We start from the raw sequence: 20604 nt of genomic DNA, 5'->3' as shown, positions 1-20604 counted from the left end.
TATATATATACATACATACATATGGTGTGTAAGATATATGTGTATGTGTGTTTTATTCTATATAGTTTCAAGTGTTTTTATGCCTGAAATAATCATGCTTCTATGGCACCAGAGGCCTCTGTACTAGAGCTGAATTCTCCCTTCCAATCCCTGGGCTAGGAGAAGCAGCCATGTTTCAGGGTGTCATGCTCCCCAGGGACAGTAGGTCTTCCTGTGAGGTCTTGTTCATGGGGTGCGGATGAATGAAGAAAATAAATACCAGAATGAATATGAGTGAAATAGAAAATAGTGTACTTAGGAGGGCATTCTTGGAAAACAGGAGATTGGCAGGGGTAACAAGAAAAAAGGAGTCAGGTATGCCAGCACTCAGGCTGCAGAGGCAGGCAGATATAGGAGTTTAAGGTCTGTGTCTGGTTTACATAGTGAGTTTCAGGCTGGCTGAGGCTATGTAGGGTGACCCTGTCTCAAACAAACAAATGAAGGAAAAGGAAGGTCTACGAACACTTAAGAGTTTATGAGGAACATGTTATTGCCTCTTGTTACTGAATAAAGAATTAAAATTGGCAGCTGAGGAAATCAAAACTTCCCACAGTGAGAGGACCTGAGGTAACTTTCTCACAAATGGTACAGATGCCACAAAGAACTGTCAATCAGGAGGTTGACAGCTGTGGACCTGGAGGAAATGACGAGTGGGAAGCCCCTTTCCAAGTGAGGATAGCAGAGGTCCCACTGACGTCACACAAACTCTATAATCTACACAGACAAGAGAGCAAACACAAGCCAAGATGGAAGCATCTGCTCCGAGCCCTGAGATGCATGTGTGACTGCCAGCTGCTCACTCCTCTGTCCTTACGGGATGATTAGTGACAGACTTAGGAGAAAGAAATGGAGACAATAGAATTAACTCTTGTGTACACAATTACGAGAGGCCCATGGGCAGTGCAGAGCGTATTTACACAGGACCATCTATAAATACGAAGACTGGGGTTTCCCCGACCTTTCCTAAAGGAAACACACCATTTCCTACCATTGTTGCAGATAAGGCAAAATTTTCCCAACTGGAAAACAATTTGGAAAAGGAAATACAGTTACCTTCTTCGTCTCAATGAAACCAATCAGTTGAATGTTTTACTCTAAATACTATGTGTGTGCCTCATCAGGGAGAGAGCTTTATCAGAAGCATAGATCCTAGACAGGAAGGACTCAGTGCAGCAGGATGGAGGGGGTGGGGTGGGAATAGTGGGCCTAGCTCATCTTGCCTGCTCCTTTCCTTCCTTCTCCCGGTGGCAGTCACACGGGGTCCCTGTCCCCCTCCATGGCCCTAGTTCTAGGTACCGACCCTGCCATTCTTGTCCTTCTCCCCACGTGTTCCTTTGAACAGGAATGGGCCTTCTCACCTGAATTCCCGATAGGTTTCTGATAAATAATTGTTCATTGACGACAAGTGCTCATTCTCTCCTTCAAACAGCTTGTTGGAGGCTGCGTGTTGGAGAACCTTGGCCACAGATCCCAGGTTTCTCCTCTGGTCAGAATTGATCTGACCTCCGGCTGTCATGTCAATGATGTCGAAGCCATCGGGAGCCACGATGGCTGGGTTCATATATCGGTAGTACAGGAGGTTTCCAACAATCTGGACGAGGAGAGGAAAAAGGACATTTTCAAGAGACAAATGAGCTCCGGTTGCTTTTAATCTTTAAGTATACATTTGTTCCTTATTTTACATTTACATTTCCCGAGAGCAGTTGTTTTCAGACATGAATCTTCTCTTTTAACATTAAAAATTTAAGAATGGCTTTATTTATTTATTTGTGTGTGTGTATACACACATATCATGGTGCACATGTAGAAGTCAGAGGGACAACTTGTGGGAAGTGATTCTCTTTCTACCACGTGGGTCGTAGGCATCAAAGTTAGGTTGACAGGCTTGGTGGCAAATTTCTTTACCCACTGAACCATCTCACCAGCCGCTGACATGACTCCTTTATGAAGTATTGGATGCAGGAGATGAACATAACTTCATACTAACACTGTGTGCCACACAGTTATGTTTTGGTGGAAAATAGGCCACCAAATGTTCTAATATTGAGAGAATGATGTGGGAAGTTTCTAAATGAGCCTCAACAGACAATGATCTCAACAGTCACTAAACACAGAAGATCTGTAATGACAGTCACACGGGGAAAGTATGTCATACAACTGTCTGTTGGTGAGATCATCACACAACTGTCTGTGGGGAAGAATGTCACACAACCGTCTGTGGGCGAGAATGTCCCACAACTGTCTGTTGGTAAGAATGTCCCACAACCATCTATTGGTGAGAATTCCACACAACCGTCTGTAGGTGAGAATTCCACACAACCGTCTGTTGGTGAGAATTCCACACAACCGTCTATTGGTGAGAACTCCACACAACCGTCTATTGGTGAGAACTCCACACAACCGTCTATTGGTGAGAACTCCACACAACCGGCTGTTGTTGAGAACATCCTACAACCATCTGTTGGTGAGAACGTCAAATAACCATCTGTTGTGAGAACCTCACACAACCGTCTGTTGGCGAGAATGTCCCACAATCGTTTGTTGTTGAGACTGTCATACAACCATCTGTTGGTAAAAATGTCATACAACCGTCTGTTGGTGAGAACATCACACAATCGACTTGTTGGTGAGAGAACACTACACAACCGTCTGTTGGTGAGAATACCACACAACCGTCTGTTGGTGAAAACAAGCCACAACCATCTGTTGATGAGAATGTCACACAACCGTCTGTTGGTGAGAACACCACACAATCGTCTGTTGGTGAGAACATCCCACAACCATCTGTTGATGAGAATGTCCCACAATCGTCTGTTGGCGATTCCAGCTCAGAACCCCCAGAGTAGCTGCAGTGAGGTCACCCTTGAGAATCTACCTTTAAGAGCTCTTCTTCCGTGGCATCAGGGAATTTCTCACGGATCGAGTTCTTCAGTACTTTGGCTATATACCTCAATCCATAACTACACGGGGAACAGATGACAAAAGAAAATAATGGAAAAAGGCTAAGTGAGCTAGAAGCATAGCAATTGTTCCAATCAACCAAAGCTCCACAGTTCTCCTGGCTAAGTGAGCTAGAAGCATAGCAATTGTTCCAATCAACCAAAGCTCCACAGTTCTCCTAAAAATTCAACATAAAGTGAGATGCAATGGAATCACAGGGCTTCCGCTGACGCTAGCACCTGCATGCTGTTGGTGGCCATGACTGAGTTAGTGCCTCTTCATTAGAGGGTGGGGATGAATTACAGTCATTTGATTAGGCCACCTTGTATTTGTTTTTTTTTTGGTTATTTTTGGTAGGGTCTTGCTATATATAGTCCAGTCTGATCTCATATTTACAATCATCATTCCTGGCTCAAGAACATTTAGACAGCAAACCACAAGGGAGAATGTCTATCTTTACTCCATGGGCGTAGGTAATATTCCAAGAACTTCCACAAAGCCTGCTAAAGTCACTATGGATCAACTTACGGCAGCAGATCGAGGGAAGAAGTGATAGAACTCAGGACTTTGTCGGTGACCTTCCTCAGGTTTTCGATAGACGCCTCCAGTTTATTCTTCACCTCCGGGTATGTCAGGGCTTGCTCTGTGGTCACGTCGTAAGGCAGCTTGCTGAAGATACGACAAGGGTTCAAATGAACAGTGGCTAAGGTTCATGTACGAGCACCAGTGTCCCGCCAGCTGACCCCGCCCGCAGTCAAGCTCTGCAGATGAGCTGCAGGTTACCATGACTCTGCCTAAGGAAGACACCCTAATGCAGCTCCCACTACCACTGGATCAGGAGGGACTACAAGCCTCCCTCTTAACTCTAACAGAAAAAGAAAGCATGGACCAGTTTATGTAGACTCAGCTAACCCACCTTTTCTCTCTTGCTTCTGTCCATTCTCCCTCCCTCCCTCCCTCCCTCCCTCCCTCCCTCCCTCCCTCCCTCCCTCCCTCCCTCCCTCCCTCCCTCTCTCCTTCCCTCCCTCCCTCCCTTTCTCTGTGTGTCTATGTCAATGCACACTCCATATGTACATACATGGAGAGCAGCGGTTAACCAACTTTATGTATCTTTCTCTACTTCTCTCCTATCCGTCTATCCGCCTATCTATCTATCTTTCTATCTATCTTTCTATCTATCTATCTATCTATCTATCTATCTATCTATCTATCTATCTATCTATCGACAGCATCTCTTCACTGACCTAGAGCTCACCATTTGCCTTTCCCAGTGCCCATGCCATCTCTGGGGTTATAGGCACGTGACACCACACCTGGCTTTTCTAGGTATGTTGGGGTGTTTGAAATCAGGTCCTCACATTTGTTGTTGCTGTTGTTGTTTTTGTTATTGTTGTTGTTTGAGACAGGGTTTCTATGTAGTTTTGAAGCCTATCCTGGAACTAGCTCTTATAGACTAGGGTGGCCTCGAACTCACAGAGATCCACCTATCTCTGCCTCCCAAGTGCTGGGATTAAAGGTGTGCGACACCACCACCACCAGGCTAGGTCCTCACATTTGTACAGCAAGCACTTTACCCACTGCTGGCTCCTATGTCCTGCTATGCACTGCACTGGTAATTCTAAACAGGAGAGAAACACTGTTTCAACTTAACTGATTTAATCTTCTCAGGGCTTGCAAATTGCCACAGTCTTATTTTTGCCTGACTCCCTACTACCAAGCCATTAACAGTGTCCATGCCAAAGACTGCCCATCATGTCTTTGAGAAGCGGCACTGAAAAATCAGGAGGAGCTGTCTGTTCCCAGGAGGCCCTCATCTTTCACCCTTTAACGCAAAAACCCTGGCGTCGGGCTGCCTACAAAACTATGTGAGAAATGTCCCGAGTCTATCTTAAGCTGAAGCGAGTGGAACACAGCCAAGTGTACCAGTGTCTGTACCCCAGGGGCTCCAAAACCTCCCTGTTCAATTTTGTTTCAAATGCCTGATGCTTACCACTGATTATTTCTTACACTGAAGGTAAGACAGATTAGTATGCAGCAAACATTTCCATGCAGTCTCTCCTTTGTCTCGGGTTTAGAAAAGAAAAGCGGCGCTTTAAGTTTGTTGGCATAGAGAGACGGAACCATTTGAGGAAGCAGCCATTGTATTGTGCACAGCAAATAGTCCTTCATAAAGAAGGGGGCTGTTTGCTAAAGTCTTTTAATGCCCTTGTATGGTTTTTATTTTTTTTATTTTTTGCACTTGGCATTGTGTAACCATGATATGAAGATCTTGTAGACGTTCTGTTTATAGCTCGCTGTTTAGCTTGTAATAGAACCTGTTCACAACCCAGCTTTTGTTGAGCATGTAATCTTCTAAGAGGGGGTTCCATGCCAAGCTGCCAACTTCGGGATGCCGGTGAACTAAAGTCGATTGAGCTGAAGTCCTGCATCACTCTTCAACTTTTATTTTGAAAACAGGGGGGTAGGGAGGTAGAGGGGGCAGGGCATGACCCTTAGAAAGGGCTAGGGACCAAGCCATTCCTGGCCTTTGTGGCCCTTCCCTGGCAGGACACACTCAGGCTTCTTGGTATTTACCATTCCACTTCCTGACAAATGTCACGGAACCCCAACTTGCTCTCTCTTTCTCATTTAGAGGATTCCTGTGGTCATCTGGTGTTTAAAACTTCGCATTCCAAACCAGTCATTTTCCCTTGTTTATGCAGTTAAAGAAACAGATGGGGAAAACCACGGGAGGAAAAANCACCACCACCACCACCACCACCACCACCACCACCACCACCACCACCACCACCACCACCACCACCACCACCACCAGTAAAACCAACCAAAGAAACAAAACTTTAAGAATTAATGATCACAAAGCAAGCCAAAGCCAGCATCGCCCTGCCTTGTTACCTGGCCTCTCCAGTCTGTGTCTCCAGCTGGTTTACCCAAGCCTTGTAGACCTCCACAGGGTTGGTGTTGATGATCAAGGCCTTATCTTCGATGATCTCTTTCACCACCGGAGCCAGGAGCTGGCGTAGAGTATTCTGTCCCCGGGCCCCTCTGTTGAAGCTGACCACCATCTTGATGACTGTAGGGTTGCCCGTCACGATGTCCTGCACTTGGTCTACCTTTGACCTAAGCAAAATGAAGCTGTAGCTTTAGGGTCATCCTACAGGGAGGTGTGAGCTGCAAACAGACCACAGCTAAGATGACCTGGGACAGCAAAGATGACCTGGGACAGCTAAGATGACCTGGGACAGCTAAGATGACCTGGGACAACTAAGAAGACCCGGGACAGCTAAGATGACCATGAACAACTAAGATGACCCGGGGGCAGCTAAGATGACCCGGGACAGCAAAGATGACCCGGGACAGTGAAGATGACCCGGGACAGTGAAGATGACCAGGGACAGCTAAGATGACCAGGGACAGCTAAGATGACCTGGGGGCAGCTAAGATGACCATGGACAGCTAAGATGACATGCGACAGATGGCCAGGGACAGCTAAGATGACCCAGGGGCAGCTAAGATGGCCAGCAACAGCTAAGATGACCCAGGGGCAGCTAAGATGACTTGGGGATACCTAGGATGACCTGGGGGCAGCTAAGAGGATGGGGGGCAGCTAAGATGACAGGGTGGCACTGCCCCTCTGTTTACCACATTTGGAAGACACCTTTCTTGGTTCAATGAACTGTCTTGACATCTTCAGATCCTTCTCAAATTCACTGCCATGAGGCTTCTAGCTGCATCCCATGTCTGGGCTACCTGGCTCTGATCTCCTCTTGATTACTCTCCCTTTCTACTTCCTATTCCCGTCCTTATTAGACCTAGGCATTCCTTTTTATTTTTTCGGCAGTTATTTCTTTAGATGTTAAATCCTCTTTTGTGTTCTTAACCAGTTGCACAGCCTAGCAGGGGGATGGGGTAGCCAGGGGTTCAGCCAGCTACAGTCGCCAAAGCTGTGCCATACCATGCTGCCCCTCCTCCACTTATGCGCAGAGGCTCCTTTCCTTGGGAACTGTCCTTGCGTCTGGGTTTCTAATCCACACCTTGCTCCTAGGGGCCATGCTGGCATTTATTTCCCTTTATATATTTTCATCAACATGATCTCTATTGTTCAAACTCGGTGTGGTAAACCCAAAAACACCTTTTCTCTATGACTCTCCCTAGTTCTCTGACTTGTATAGCTTTGTTTCACTTAGTTTATAAATTGCGTTCAGATTAAACAAAACAAAACAAAAAAACCCACCACCACCACCAAAAATAAACCAATGATGATGTGTTCAAAAACCTTCTACTGCTCCCCAGAAAGTAAAGAGAGGGGCTAGAAACATGGCTTAGCAGTTAAAAGTGCTTTGTAGCCCTCCAGAGGACTCTAGTGTGGTTCCCAGGACCCATGTCTGGTGTCTTACAACTGCCTGTAACTCCAGTTCAGGGAATCTAATACCCCCTGCTGGCACCTTTAAGTAGACACACACAACACATGTAACAAGCGCGCGCTCACACACACACACACACACATGTATGTATACGTACACACACCCTGTTGACCTCTGTGAGCAGACACACACATAACATGTACACACACACCCTGATGGCCTCTGTGAGCAGACACACACAACACACATGCGCATACACACATACATGCCTTCTCTCGGTATTTCTTATAACATGGCCCCATATCATCTTTTCAGCTTCACCTCCTGGTACTCACCAAGTCACTCCTGATCAGACAAATCTACCTTCATTTTTGCACCTGTGCCCATGCTCTTTCTACCCTTTTCCTAGCTCTTGTAGTGACCTCAAAATTTGGGCCAGGCAGCTGCTCGTTCATAAAAATTGAATTCACTTGACCTAAGTGGAACTTTCCTCTACATCCCTCTGACCTGGCATGTGCCATGAAAATTATTTCATTGCTACTTCATAACTAGTTTTCCTACTGTTATGACAGCCAACAAGGGAAATCCCTCATTCACTGTCTTACGGATCTCTGAGTGCACAGGTGTCCAGCTTACATGCGTCAGAGGCCCCTGGGAGCCTGCAGAGCTTATGGCCCCCGGAGGTTGCAAAACCAAAGTCCATTCTCGCTTGTGACACTTCTCGTGCATTTTGGGGAACTAATTTATTTAGCTACCCATATAATTTTTATATTAGCCGAGTCAAAAACCACATCAGCAAAATCTGCTAGAATTCTAACGGGAAAGGAAAACCTGAGCAGTGGTCATAACCCTCACCCCCTCACTGAGGGGGCTGTCACTGAGAAAGTTCCAAGAAGCTTCTGATTGTCAGCTGTTGCAGACACAGACAACAAAAGCCGACTCAGCTGGATCTCCAGGAGGAAAAATCTACAGCTAATAGCTCTGACAAACCAGAAGTTCAACCAGCAATCAAAATTCCCTTTCAATCCCACAAAACTCAACCTACTTCAACCTGAATTCCAGTGCAAATTCCACTTAAAGCGATCTCCTAGCCTGAGCAAACCCACCACTAATAAGCGTCTGGGTGCTTTCCCATGGATTTTATACATACTTGATTTCTTCCTCCAGAGCGGTTTTGAAAAGCTTGAGCAGCAGGTACTCTTCCCTCTGGTTAGAGGCGTAATTGTACAGTGTGAAAATAACAGTGTCCATGAATTTAGTTGACTTGTTCTGTGGCATCTGGAAGATCAGCTTAGCCAGGTATAAAGGGTTGGTCTACAAGGCAAGAGGACAGAAGTCAGCCCTGTGAGCTAGAGGTTTCTTATATATATGAAAGCAGAACTTGGTATTGGACTCCCCTCTCTTCCATGACTTAATGCACCGTGAGAAACAGACATGTTCCCAGCACACAGCCTTTAAAGAGATCAGCTAATATTCCAGGTACAGTGGAGGAAGCTCTACCTGCGAGTTAGATGTAAATGTTCCTTGTTACATGTTTGCTTACTATAGTTGTCTGTTATTCAGTTTGTACTTTTAACCATTGAAGTCATGTACTAATGTTTATTATAGAGAAGCAGAAGAGGGGGTGTGTCCATAGACTCTGGAATAGAAAGGAACAGACTAAAGCTCAGCTACACAGATGAGCCTACAAAGACTGATGGGTAAATAGAAAGAACTATATAGCATCGTCTGAGTATAAAAGGAGAAAGAAGAGGCCCGTTCATGCATGGAGCAGGAAGCCAGCCCGCCATGACAGTCCATCAGGAAGGAGAAGGTGTAAGGCTGGAAGGCTGAGGGGGTAAGTGGTCAGGTCAGACAACCAGGGAACTCCCAGAAAGAACATGAGTCAAAACAATAACCACAAAAAAAAGATCAAGAGATTGACAAGAGTTGAAAGACAACAGAGCTTCAATGAAGACAGACTCACTAACGTAAGAGCCAGCTTGGTCTAAGCACCTTCCTCTGGCAGCTACGCAGACTGTGTGGAAGGAAAGTAAAAAAGGAAACATAGGCTGTATAGGGGAGGAATTCCCACAGAAAGATGGACTACTCTTAATTCTCTTCACGCTCATGAGTAAAGAAAATGTTCAATTAATACATTTGACAACTAGTGTTCAGCTAATATGTTCTAGCAGCTTGACTAGAAGGTTTCCATGACAAACCAGATTCTGGTATATATTGCTACTTAGATTTAGTTTTGTGGTCAGAGTGATGGGTTGAAGTTGTATGCACTATTTTCTGCATTTTTTGAAATTATTTTATTTTTGTTTTTTCGAGACAGGGTTCCTCAGTGTAGCCTTGGCTATCCTGAAACTCACTCTAGACCAGGCTAGCCTCCAACTCACAGAAATCCACCTGCCTCTGCCTCCTGACTGCTGGGATTAAAGGTGTGTGCCACCACCACCCAGCTCTCTTTATTATTTTAAAAAATTTAAGTGTGTATCCACTTGTCTGTATGTGTACTATATATGCAGGTGTTGTTGGAAGCCCTGGGACTGGAGTTACAGATGTCACCTTAGTGGGTGCTGGGAACCCAATGGGAGTCATCCGCAAGCGCTCTTAACCACCAAGCCATCTATCCAGCACAGGATGATGCTTTCTTGATAGACTGACTTTGGATTTTCAAGACAGGCTTTTTCTGTAGCTTTGGAGCCTGTCCTGAAGCTCGTTCTGTAGACCAGGCTGGCCTCGAACTCACAGAGATCTGCCTGCCTCTGCCTCCCGAGTGCTGGGATTAAAGGTGTGTGCCACCACCCTGGCGAACAGAGTAATCGTGCATGCTGGAACAATCATTCTATACATGTTCCTGGACCTTTTTACCTCTCCATTAATGAACCTCATGTTAGAACACAGTCAACACCACAATTCTTGGCCAGCAACTGCGTTCTTACCTTTCTTACAACAGAAATTCTACCAAATTTTGAAATTGTAAAGAACCTACAGAAACTTGTAATTTCATAGATACAAACAAAAAAATTGGCAAGTGTTTAAGATTAAACACCCAACCACTGGTTGAAGACTACTCTTAATTAGACAAGAAAACTGCTTAAGGCAGTCAGGGAATGGGGGTGAGGGTTGGGGGTGGATGTGGGGGGCTGGGTAGGGGGCTGGGCGTGGGTGGGTGCTGCTTCTCTTCAGGAAAGTGCACTCCACAGGCAAAACTAAGCATTCACATTTTTCCTCCTATGCTGCCACATAGTGGTCATCAGAGGCACTACATGTTCCTAGAGGACCAAAGCTACTGGCATTAGCATCTTTGTTCTCAGCGGGGTTAAGGCTTTATTTATGACTTGTGCAGCGAGTTCTCTCTTCGTAGCCAATCTCGGGAAGGCCCTCCTGCAAAGAGTCAGGCATCTCCAGGCCTGAAGTCACACAATGAACAACTACTGACCCACCTCTTTGGGGATGGTTTTCCCCAGCGGTTTGTGGAGGCTGCTGCTATGACTTGCTCCTGCCCAGGTTCCTTTGTGATTGACTAATCAGATTGTCAGCAGGTGGATGGAGTACGTCAGTGGGGAAACTGACCAACGGCTGGCCCATTAGAGTCCAGTCATAAAACGTATTAGCTATTACTAGAGCCCTGGACGCAATGTCAAATTACGCCTCATGTGTTCACAGCCATGCCACGAAATAAGAGAAAATAATCCCACCTCTCTGGCCCTGTCCTCCTAAGGAGGTCTGGCCCTGGCATGGATATGCTTTTCTATTGGCTAGTGTTGCCATGGTTGGCATGTCATCCAGCAATGGCTGTTGTCATCACTATTAGATTTATGTTGCTTCTGCAGGTCACTGAGGTATCGTGCAGATGTGAAGGGAGTAGGTCTGAAGGGTAATGTGTCCTGCAGTGTGTCCACCACTTACAAACTGGGGTTGACTTTTCTCATCTGCAATATGGGAAGAATGACCCTGATCCTCAGGGTTAGAGCAGGAATTCAGTGAGTTAATCTATGTAAAACACCCAGCGTGATGGTTGGTACTTAGTAAAGTACGTTCGAAGCTACTATAAACCTGTTCTATTAAAAGCTGTTATTATTCTGGTAACATACAGCACATAACTAAGCTGTTGGCTGAGGCATGGGGGAAGAGCCACAAAAGGGAAACATTGTTTATTATCCAAAATCCACCATGTAGAGTGACCCACGCTCACCTGAAGCAGATAAAACAGTTGCTGGTACGTCTCTAGTGTTTTTCGTCTCTCCTTACTCAAGCTTTTAATCCCCTGGTTGTCAGTGTTATTCAGTATTTCCATTTCTCCTCCTTTTTTCTTATTCAGCTTTTTGCTGTGTGAGATTACATCCTGTGAAGAATTTTATGACGTTATTTTTCCTCCGGTACCCTTTACCACCTCCGCTTACACACACACACACACACACACACACATACACACACACACACACACACACACCTCTGAGACACGCACTGCTGCAAGGGTAAATTTCCGGTTTCCCTTATCTGGAAACAAAGGACAAGAGGACAGCAAACTCAAGGACAGCACCTTGTGGGTGAGCTCAGGTTCTGTCGCGGACAACAGACATTGTGGCAATTTGAATGAAAATGCTCCCCACAGGCCCATAGGGAGTGGCTCTTTTAGGAGGTGTGGCCTTGTTGGAGGAAGTGTGACACTTGGGGCGGGCTTTAGGATTTCAGAATCTCAAGGCAGACACAATGTGGCATACTATTCTTGTTGCCTGCAGGTCCAGATATAGAACTCCCAGCTACCTCTCTAGCACCATGTCTGCCTGCACACCGACATGATTCCTGCCATGAAGACAGTGGACTAAACCTCTGAACTGCAGGCCAGTCCCAATTCAATGTTTTCCTTATAAGCGTTGCCATGGTTATGGCGTCTCTTGACAGAAATAGATACCCTAACTAAGACAGGCATTCTCCAAAGCAGTATGCATCTGTTCTCAGGATTTAATGCAGGCGCCCGGAAAATCCAATGGAGAAGACACTCTTTAAAACATGATGATTTGGAATTATAAAAAAAAAAATTAAAAAAAAAATGATGATGGAACTGCAAGGTATCTTCACCCACAGCGGAGGCGTCAGACCCCCTATCTCACAGTACAAGGAACTCGGAACAGAGAGATACATACAGGAGTGGGAACTATCAAGCCCTAGAAAGGAAAACTAGCTGACAGTTTTGACTTTAGATTGGATGACAGATTCCTTGATATAACACGGAATACAAGTTACAGAAGGAACAACGAAACTGTCTATAATCAAAGTTAAAAAGTTTCAAGACTTAATGGATAAGATAAAATGCCTACAAAATAGAAAAATAAGCTCTTACTACTAAAGACTAGAAAGATTCAGAACTCAACTGTCCCCATACACAGATGACCTGAATTGGCATTTCCCCTAAGAGATACACACACGGTTAATAAGCATACGAGATATTCAACATTCATCTTTTGTTTGGGAAACATAAGCAAAACTAAGTTGTATCATTTTTTTTTCTTTTCCTGATTTCTTTCTTTAATAAGAAGTTAATACTGCTTTACGCACTATTTTTTCTCTATTAGCCTGTAAATCATTTGCCTGCCCTTAGGTAGTCTTCAGTGACACTTCTTAGTGGCTGTATAATATATAAGCCGAATTCACGGTTGAAATGGTTAATCTTTGTCAACCTAACCAGATTTGGAACAGCCCAGGAGGCACACTACCGGGCACATCTGCTGAGAATGTCTGCAGAGGGCTTTAGACAAGGAGGGGAGCTCCAACCTTCATATGGTGGTTCCAGCCCATAGGCTGAGGTCTTGAAAGAAAGTGGGCCAAGGCCCAGCCTGTATCTCTCTGCTTCCTGACTGCAGAGGCAGTGAGCACATTCCTGCTGCTGAGGCTCAAGCAGCTGCTCCCAGCCACGGCAGACTGTGCGCTCAAACTGCGAGCCAGAAGGAACCCTTCCTTAAATTGCTTTTGCTAGATGCTTTGCAGAAGCAATAAGAAAAGTGAAAAAGGCACCAATCCCCAGTTACCTGGTGTTTTAAGTTGTTCCTCATTTTTGCAGCACCATAATATCCAGGCACCTACACTGTTCTAATCTTATCATCAAATTAAACATGGAACTATCAGTGATACGATAAAAGGCTTTATATTTAATAATCATTGGCTTAACTTTTAATAAATGGTGGATGTACATTTAGTGTTTCAACTTTTTGCAGGGAGGTGTGAGGGCTTTGCCCATGTCCCATGGCCAACTCCTGGGATAAGGCAATCCTCTTGTCTTAGCCTCCCCAGTTACTAGGACCATAGGTTCCTGGCTCAAAAAAAAATTAATTTTGGTTCACAAAGCTATCATTTATTAATGAATACTTCTCATAAAACCAAGCCAAACCTCAAACATTCACAGAGATGTGGGTATCTGCTACACGACTGCATCTCTATAAGCTACACAGTGTTTAGCGGATCTGCTGATTTCACACTAAGCCTTTATTTTGAGATGAAAGGCATTTCCTGTTTACAAGTTTATGGGGCAGCACAGCTGCAACGTGAGGCCATAAAAGGCATTGTGAAAGTTCTCGTGAAAACGAAAAGTACAAATAGACAATGTTTGAAAAGAAGATCAAGTGATTTTTTTAAGAAATTAACAAATTGTAGTTTTTTGAATGTTTAGAGAATATAATTTCTATGTTATAAGCTGCTTTATTTACATTTTGTCCTTTTTCTTCACCCCCCCCCTTTTATTTTGTTTTTCGAGATAGGGGTTCTGGCTGTCCTGGAACTCACTTTGTAGACCAGCCTGACCTCGAGCTCACCAAGATCTGCCTGCCTCTGGCTCCCAAGTGCAGGGATTAAAGGTGTGCACCACCACTGCCCAGCTCCCTAATGTTTTTATCAGGCCTGGAGTATAAGGGTGGGGCACCCACGCACCCATGTGCCAGGTGCCCCTGTGGCTGCCACCCTCAACCATGTCCTAGATCACCGAGAACTGGCTGTCTAGCTCTGACTCACTGGCCTCCCCAAGCTCCATCCTTCAGCTTCCCCCCTTGGCCTATCAGTTTTCTGAAAACGGCTGGGGCACACAGGAAAATAATGAGGCCATGGGAGAGGGGGTCTAATTTGTTCCCGAGGAATAATGACTCCCTTTCTGCTCTTCCAACACGTCCCATAGATTATCTGAAGGCCACTGGTGACACAGTGTCACCCTTCGGGTGGCATTTTAAAAACCAGAGGGATATTTTGGGGGCTCCTAAGTGGAAGGCATTTGTGGCTCCTGGTGGGTGGTGAGGGCTAGGCCTTTTGTAGGGTGATGAAATGATCTCGCACGGTAGAAACATGGAATGGCTATCTGCTCATTCACACAGGTGCACTTGTGAGTACTGGAGTCCCAAATCTAAGTGTTCTGCATAGATGCACAATGCATTTTTCCGTATACCATGTCAATAGATGCTTGATTTTCCGGGATTGCAACTGCTGTGGATATTGAGGGCAGACCACACTCGTCCGGGACGCTGCAAGGAACTGGGAACTCGACACTGACTATACCACCCTTCAATGTATTAGGATCTTCTGCTGACCTCTTCGTTTGTGGTGAGTCTGGGAATCTGAGTCCCCAGTAACTTTATTGTGCTTCCTGTCGTCAGATTCATGCATCTTCCTATTAGAATGTGTGCTTTCAAATGGTGAAATACTTTATTCTGTACAAAGGCCTTGGCCTTATTATCAAGGTATATATGTATATGGGTTTTAGCACCTGTGAGTCTCAGTTCAGAAACTATAATACCCTGAATGAACTCAATCTTGTCAGGATACACAAGGCAGGAAAACTAGTAACTTATAATAAAAATGACAAATGAGGTTTGTAATGACTTATACAAAATTCCCAATGTGCTCTCCTGGACCAGGCTTCCAGAGCGCGCGCGCACGCGCACACACACACACACACACACACACACACACACACACACACACACACACACACATCTCTTCTGGGAGCCAAGGCGGCCGCTGCCCACTGACCTCCAGAGTGATCCTGTTCTTCACCAGCAGTCCAATCTTGATGTCCATCAGATTCAAGTCTTTCTCCAGCTGCTGGTTGGCCCTGATCTTCGTCACCACTTCTTCGCGTAGCCTTGCTACCTCCAGCTCCTCCTGGAAATCCAAGTCGCTTTGGTCCAATAGATACACAAACTTTCGGATTACTGTTAAGGGTGGATTTTCAGAGCCAACTGTGAGAGGAAGAAGAGGCATATTTTAATTGTGAGTTATCATTAACAGCCAGCCCTGCAATTAAAATATTACCGCAAAAATAAACCAACTAAAGCATGCTGTCTGTGGCGTGGGTCATTCTCCATAGTAAGTGCAAGATAAGCGAGCCCACATAAACAAATGCACAAACTGATAATGCCAGGCTCACTGTTTTCTACTTATCTAATACTCATTAGTCAGCCCTCTCCCTCACTGTCACCAGACTCAGACACGGAGCAGACAGTCCTATCTATGGCTTATTGATGAGGAAAGAAAGTTAACCAACAGACCTTAGCTCTAAGACCTGGTGGCTCAGCCAGATAAGAGATTAAAATTCTGACTGCAGGAAGAAGTGGTTTCTCTCAGCACACAGCATTCCTGGAAAGGAGCCAGAGTTAGGGGAAGGCCAACAAGGGAGCGGGGACTCTAAAGATCAGGCAGGAATCAATGAAAGAATACACGAGGGAATACTCTGCTTGACAGAAGTAGAAAGACTGTAGAAATGGAAATTTGGTCATTGTCCTGTTAAGCGCGGACCAAGGGGGACTGCCGAGAACCCAGGGTGGACCAGCCACAGAGGGCATTTGTGTAGAAACTCTAAGAGCTTTTGCTCTCATTCCCTGACATTGTGACACTTTTCCATGTGACCGGAGATCAGCTTTGGCTGGGTAAAACCAACTATTGGGGACGACCAGTTAGAAGAAGCTAAGAAGAGGACTACCTTGCTGTGTGATCACCTGGCTGGCTGTCCCCCTCAAGAGCCCTGTCAATCTTCCTGACGCTTACATTTTGATACTGTGTGGAGTCTGACTAACGTATACTGACTGGGCACGAACTCAGCATGGACCACAGACGTTATCTGTGTCACTTTGAGACTGTGCTAGAGAGTTGACCTTGGATGGTGTCTGTGGTTATGGTCCTTGGGAGAGGAGACTGTGTTTGGCTTTGCTGTTATTTGTTTATCTTGAGACCAGGCCTTGAACTCGTATAGCCAAGGATAGCCTTCAACTCCCGATCTCCTGGTCTCCACTCCACATGTTGAGATTACAGTGTGCGCCCTCCATGCCCAGCTTGTTCTGTTGCTCTTTATATCTATTTTCAAAATTTCCTACATACGCATATTTAATCCTTAAAATGGGAGGAAAGGATCAGGATGGGCAGTGAAGTAAACACCTGAAATGTAGCCCTATCTCCTTATATGTCTTCTTTTCCTTCCCCGTAGCTCATATCTAAGATAAAATGGGATTTATGCCAATTCCACTCCTTCTGAAGAAGCAATGACACCCAGTCTGCCTTTCCCTTCTAACAGGCGGTCCATTTCTGTCCTATCTGCCTCTTGCTCACTTGTTCAGACCCAAGAGCCGGAGATGACCAAAGTCTGTCAGAGACTGCATTTGTCCTTGGTTCTTGGGACTGTCTCTGCAGGCCATAGGCTGGAAAGAAGCGTCTCTGCTGGTGAGGAAGGAGTCCAGGCTCTGCCCCCTCTGCCTCCTCTTGCCCACTTACCTAGGGCTTTGTAGTCATCTCTGGCTTTGTTTGCCCGCAACAGGGATTGTATTTTCACAATTTCATTTTTCTGCAAAAACATCGAGAAGAGTCAGGATCTCTTGGGGTTCTATTTGCTTCATTATTTTAGAATTTAGGACTTTTAAGAATTTAAAATATTTAAGAACTGATATTTAGATGTAGCACATTTAACACTTATTCTTCCATATTGTGGGTCTTTATTTATTTATTTTGGAAGGAGTAAAATAAGTTAGCTACAAACAAATACAAGCGAGTCTGTAGGATTGTCTAAATAAGGAAACCTAACAAGGGGAAGGATGCCCAGACCCTGAATGATCCAGTCGATGCTGATAGTTGTATTCTCTGAAGATTCTGATACCCGCCCCCCCCATGAGGGTTTTGATTTAAACTAATTGGTTAGCAGCTAGATGAACTGTACATCCCATGTTAGAAAACTTATGCCTAACCTAGACCCTCTACATATATGTAACAGTCATGTAGCTTCATCTACTTGCAGGACTCCTAACAGTGTGAGCAGGGGCTGCCCTAGTGCTTACTACAAAGGGAGGTGCCAAGCCCTACTGTTTGGTTGATATCCACGGGAGGCCTGCCCTTTTCTGAACAGAAATGGAGGAGGAGCAGATCGGGACTGGGGCAGAAGGGAGGTGGGGAAAGGAATGGGAGGGGAGGGAGAAGAAACTGCAGTCAGGATGTAAAAATAAATAAGTAAACTTACTAAAGTAAAAGCAAGGAAACACATGGCTAGAATGTTCTTTCTGGTGTTAGACTCTTCCTTCACCATTTCTTCTCTAACCCTGACTCAGTCGGCGCCAGGGTTAAAGGGTGAGCTTCCGTTACTGCCACATTGAGTTCTGAGGTCTGTTTATTCCCAGGTGATCACCAGCATTGTTTAGTCAAATTAGTCAATATTGGCAATCAATTAGTATGGATTTAGCTCATTCTTAGCCCCAAAGGGAAGCTATGAGCATGTGTCTTACATGATCTTCGAAGTACTGCAGCCGTGAAAGGTAACTTTTCCTCGCCGCTGCCATTCGGTACCAGGACTGAATCTGAAATACAGCAGAACAGAGGAACCATGGTGACCGCCGCACAATCCTCAAGGCAGACCACACTGCCTTCCTAAAACTATAATCTGCTGAACACCAGCGGCCTTGCATGCCTGTGAGTCCAGCACCCAGGAGGCTGAGGCCAGCCTGGTCTACATACATGACCCTATGCCAAAGAATAAAGACTAATACCCTACCAAATAACAGATGTCAAAGACCCCCTCCTCCCTCCTTCATTTCTAGCTTCTTTGGTTGTTTTTTTTTTTTTCAAGGTTCTTAAAAATACATTCTATGTGACCCTTCACCTTCCTGCCTTAGTAGGAAAGGGCTGGGTTGGGCTACATAGTTCAGTTTTCATCTCAGCAAGTAAAAGTCAAGAGACCAAGGTACTCTTCTGCACTACAGTCAAACTAAACTAAGTCTACAGTTTCTATCATCATCACTTATACATACAACCAATAACCCTTAGGTTTTGGTTTTTTAACTGAATTTACCCATTGCGCATGCTCACACGCATGCCTATTGTGGTGGATGCGTATAGGTGGGAGGACAGCCTGAGGAAGCCTGCTCCCCTCCTCCACCATGTGTGAGTCCTGGAGATTAAACTCAGCAGTCAGGCTTAGCAGCAAGTGTCTGTACTGGCTGAGCCATCTCCCCATCCTTGAGGATGCTATAGGAAAGCTCTCAAGAGGTCTTGGTGGGAACCGACTGGTCCCAACAGTTTTCTAAGGGAATGGGTATATATCCAACAGTGGTCACAGGACAATACGCCTGAATGACTGAAGGTACAATGGTTCTAACCATCATTCTCTGCCCTCACGATTTTAAATATCTTTCCAACTAACCCATTTTGATTTCTTTCTGGCCCCAGAGTTCCAAGTTGTCAACCTGCTCATTTTGGTTTAGTCCTTTTGCTTTTAGCTAAGAGTGGCCACCATGGTACCTTTTCTGTCAGTGGCTCAGAGCTAGCTACTGGGTCAGCACTGGCTTGGCATTTGCCTAGTAACTGAGGGTTTCTGCTGGTGTCTGAGCACTCTAAGTACTGCCAGCAAATGCAATAAGAGAAACGTGAAACCAGACTGGGTAGAGCAGGGAGATGGTCCCAGCTTTGAAAAAAAAAAAATCAATTTGGATGTTCCAGACAAAGAGCTGAGCACAACAAACACATTCACATTCGATTCTCCTAGCCACATTCAGCATGTGAGATCATCACGGGTGGTTTATCAGCTCCCCTGACGATGCTCCGAATCCAGGACTGACTTTCAAGGCTTATGTATCTCTATTTAACAGCTTTGTCTTCTAGAATCAGGGCAAAGAAGAACTGTGACAGCCAAGCCATCAGGATGGCCAGAAATGATACTGACCTTCACAATGGAGTCAACGTTGCCAGTGAACACTTTTTGTCTGCTCAGGTATTCCTGTCGCTGCTTACATCCCTTCCAGAAAGCCTGGGGGAAGAGGAGGTGAGAGTGACCGATAGTGACAGTTCCCACAGCTGCTTTGGAAGCTGCAGGCACAGGGCATGTCTCAGGAGTTACTTAGCTGAGACACTAGCAGGAGCCGGCCGTCCCCTCCAGGCCTCCTCTGGACACCATGTCCAATGGTGGACACTTAGCTGGGGCAGAGCGCACCAGCTGATGTGTGAGACAGAACCAGAGCTGCGGCAGGCAGAGAAAGGGGAATCCATGACCAGTTTGGCACTCAGTTTTCTAACTGAAAGCTGAATTTTACCAGGGCCCTGGGTGACAAAAGGGGACAGTAAAGGAATCCTTCCCATAGTATTAGCAGGCTTCTGTTAACAGTATTGTTTGGTAGAATATAAAATGCTTGAAAAGAGCGAGTAATGTCTGATTACCTTTACTGTCCCAAGTGGTCTTTGGTGGGCTGGACGAGGAAGGGGAGCACATGACTCACACGTGACCGAATCCCTAAGGATATGCTTATCATTGCCCACTTATCATTCCATGTGTTCCCACATAAGGTAAGACCTACCTCTGCGTCTGTCTCCACTTCCGTCTGGTTTCTCTCCAGCGTGAACTATACTTTTGCACTATGCAGATTTCTAAATCTGTGCAACATGTCTACCCATATGAACGCCATTATGCATTAAAATACAAAGAGGTCAATACGTACGTATCCTTTTCTTCCTTCTGATAAAATCAGATCCAACAATACACCAAGGCTTGCTTTCTCCTCTCAAAGTTATATGAAAGGCTTCTACTTAACACATATATGATACAACCTTGTCAACACAGAATTAGACAAAGCAGAACCTACTGGAATCAAAACTTCAAAGCTGAATGTAGAATTTTGACAAATTAAACATAGGGCATATAGTATTCTTCCTCTGTATAGATCAAAATCTCTACTAACTCAGCTGCCTTGCTTTAGAAAAATATACACTCACTATAACTTAACAATTTCCTACCAAGGGACATTAAGTTGTCACTATTCCC

At 45.2% G+C, this 20604-nt stretch overlaps 1 protein-coding gene across 2 annotated transcripts in view; it reads right to left on the bottom strand.

Moving 5' to 3' along the window:
• Nucleotides 1-20604, bottom strand: part of Iqgap2 (IQ motif containing GTPase activating protein 2) — a 301482-nt gene that overhangs the window by 30294 nt on the left and 250584 nt on the right. For both annotated transcript variants that reach the window (XM_050153835.1, XM_050153834.1), the window contains exons 18-27: nt 19513-19596; nt 18080-18151; nt 17082-17151; nt 15348-15556; nt 11530-11679; nt 8494-8657; nt 5875-6099; nt 3508-3648; nt 2915-2999; nt 1398-1630 (exon numbers count right to left, since the gene is read on the bottom strand). In XM_050153835.1, the coding sequence (XP_050009792.1) occupies nt 1398-1630; nt 2915-2999; nt 3508-3648; nt 5875-6099; nt 8494-8657; nt 11530-11679; nt 15348-15556; nt 17082-17151; nt 18080-18151; nt 19513-19596 (1433 nt within the window). The remainder of the gene's footprint in view (nt 1-1397; nt 1631-2914; nt 3000-3507; nt 3649-5874; nt 6100-8493; nt 8658-11529; nt 11680-15347; nt 15557-17081; nt 17152-18079; nt 18152-19512; nt 19597-20604) is intronic.

This window comes from Alexandromys fortis, unplaced genomic scaffold (assembly GCF_014885135.2).
Source record: "Alexandromys fortis isolate MF-2015 unplaced genomic scaffold, M_Fortis_MF-2015_v1.1 scaffold_79, whole genome shotgun sequence".
NCBI lineage: Eukaryota > Metazoa > Chordata > Mammalia > Rodentia > Cricetidae > Alexandromys > Alexandromys fortis.
This window is presented reverse-complemented; position numbering and strand designations above follow the sequence as displayed.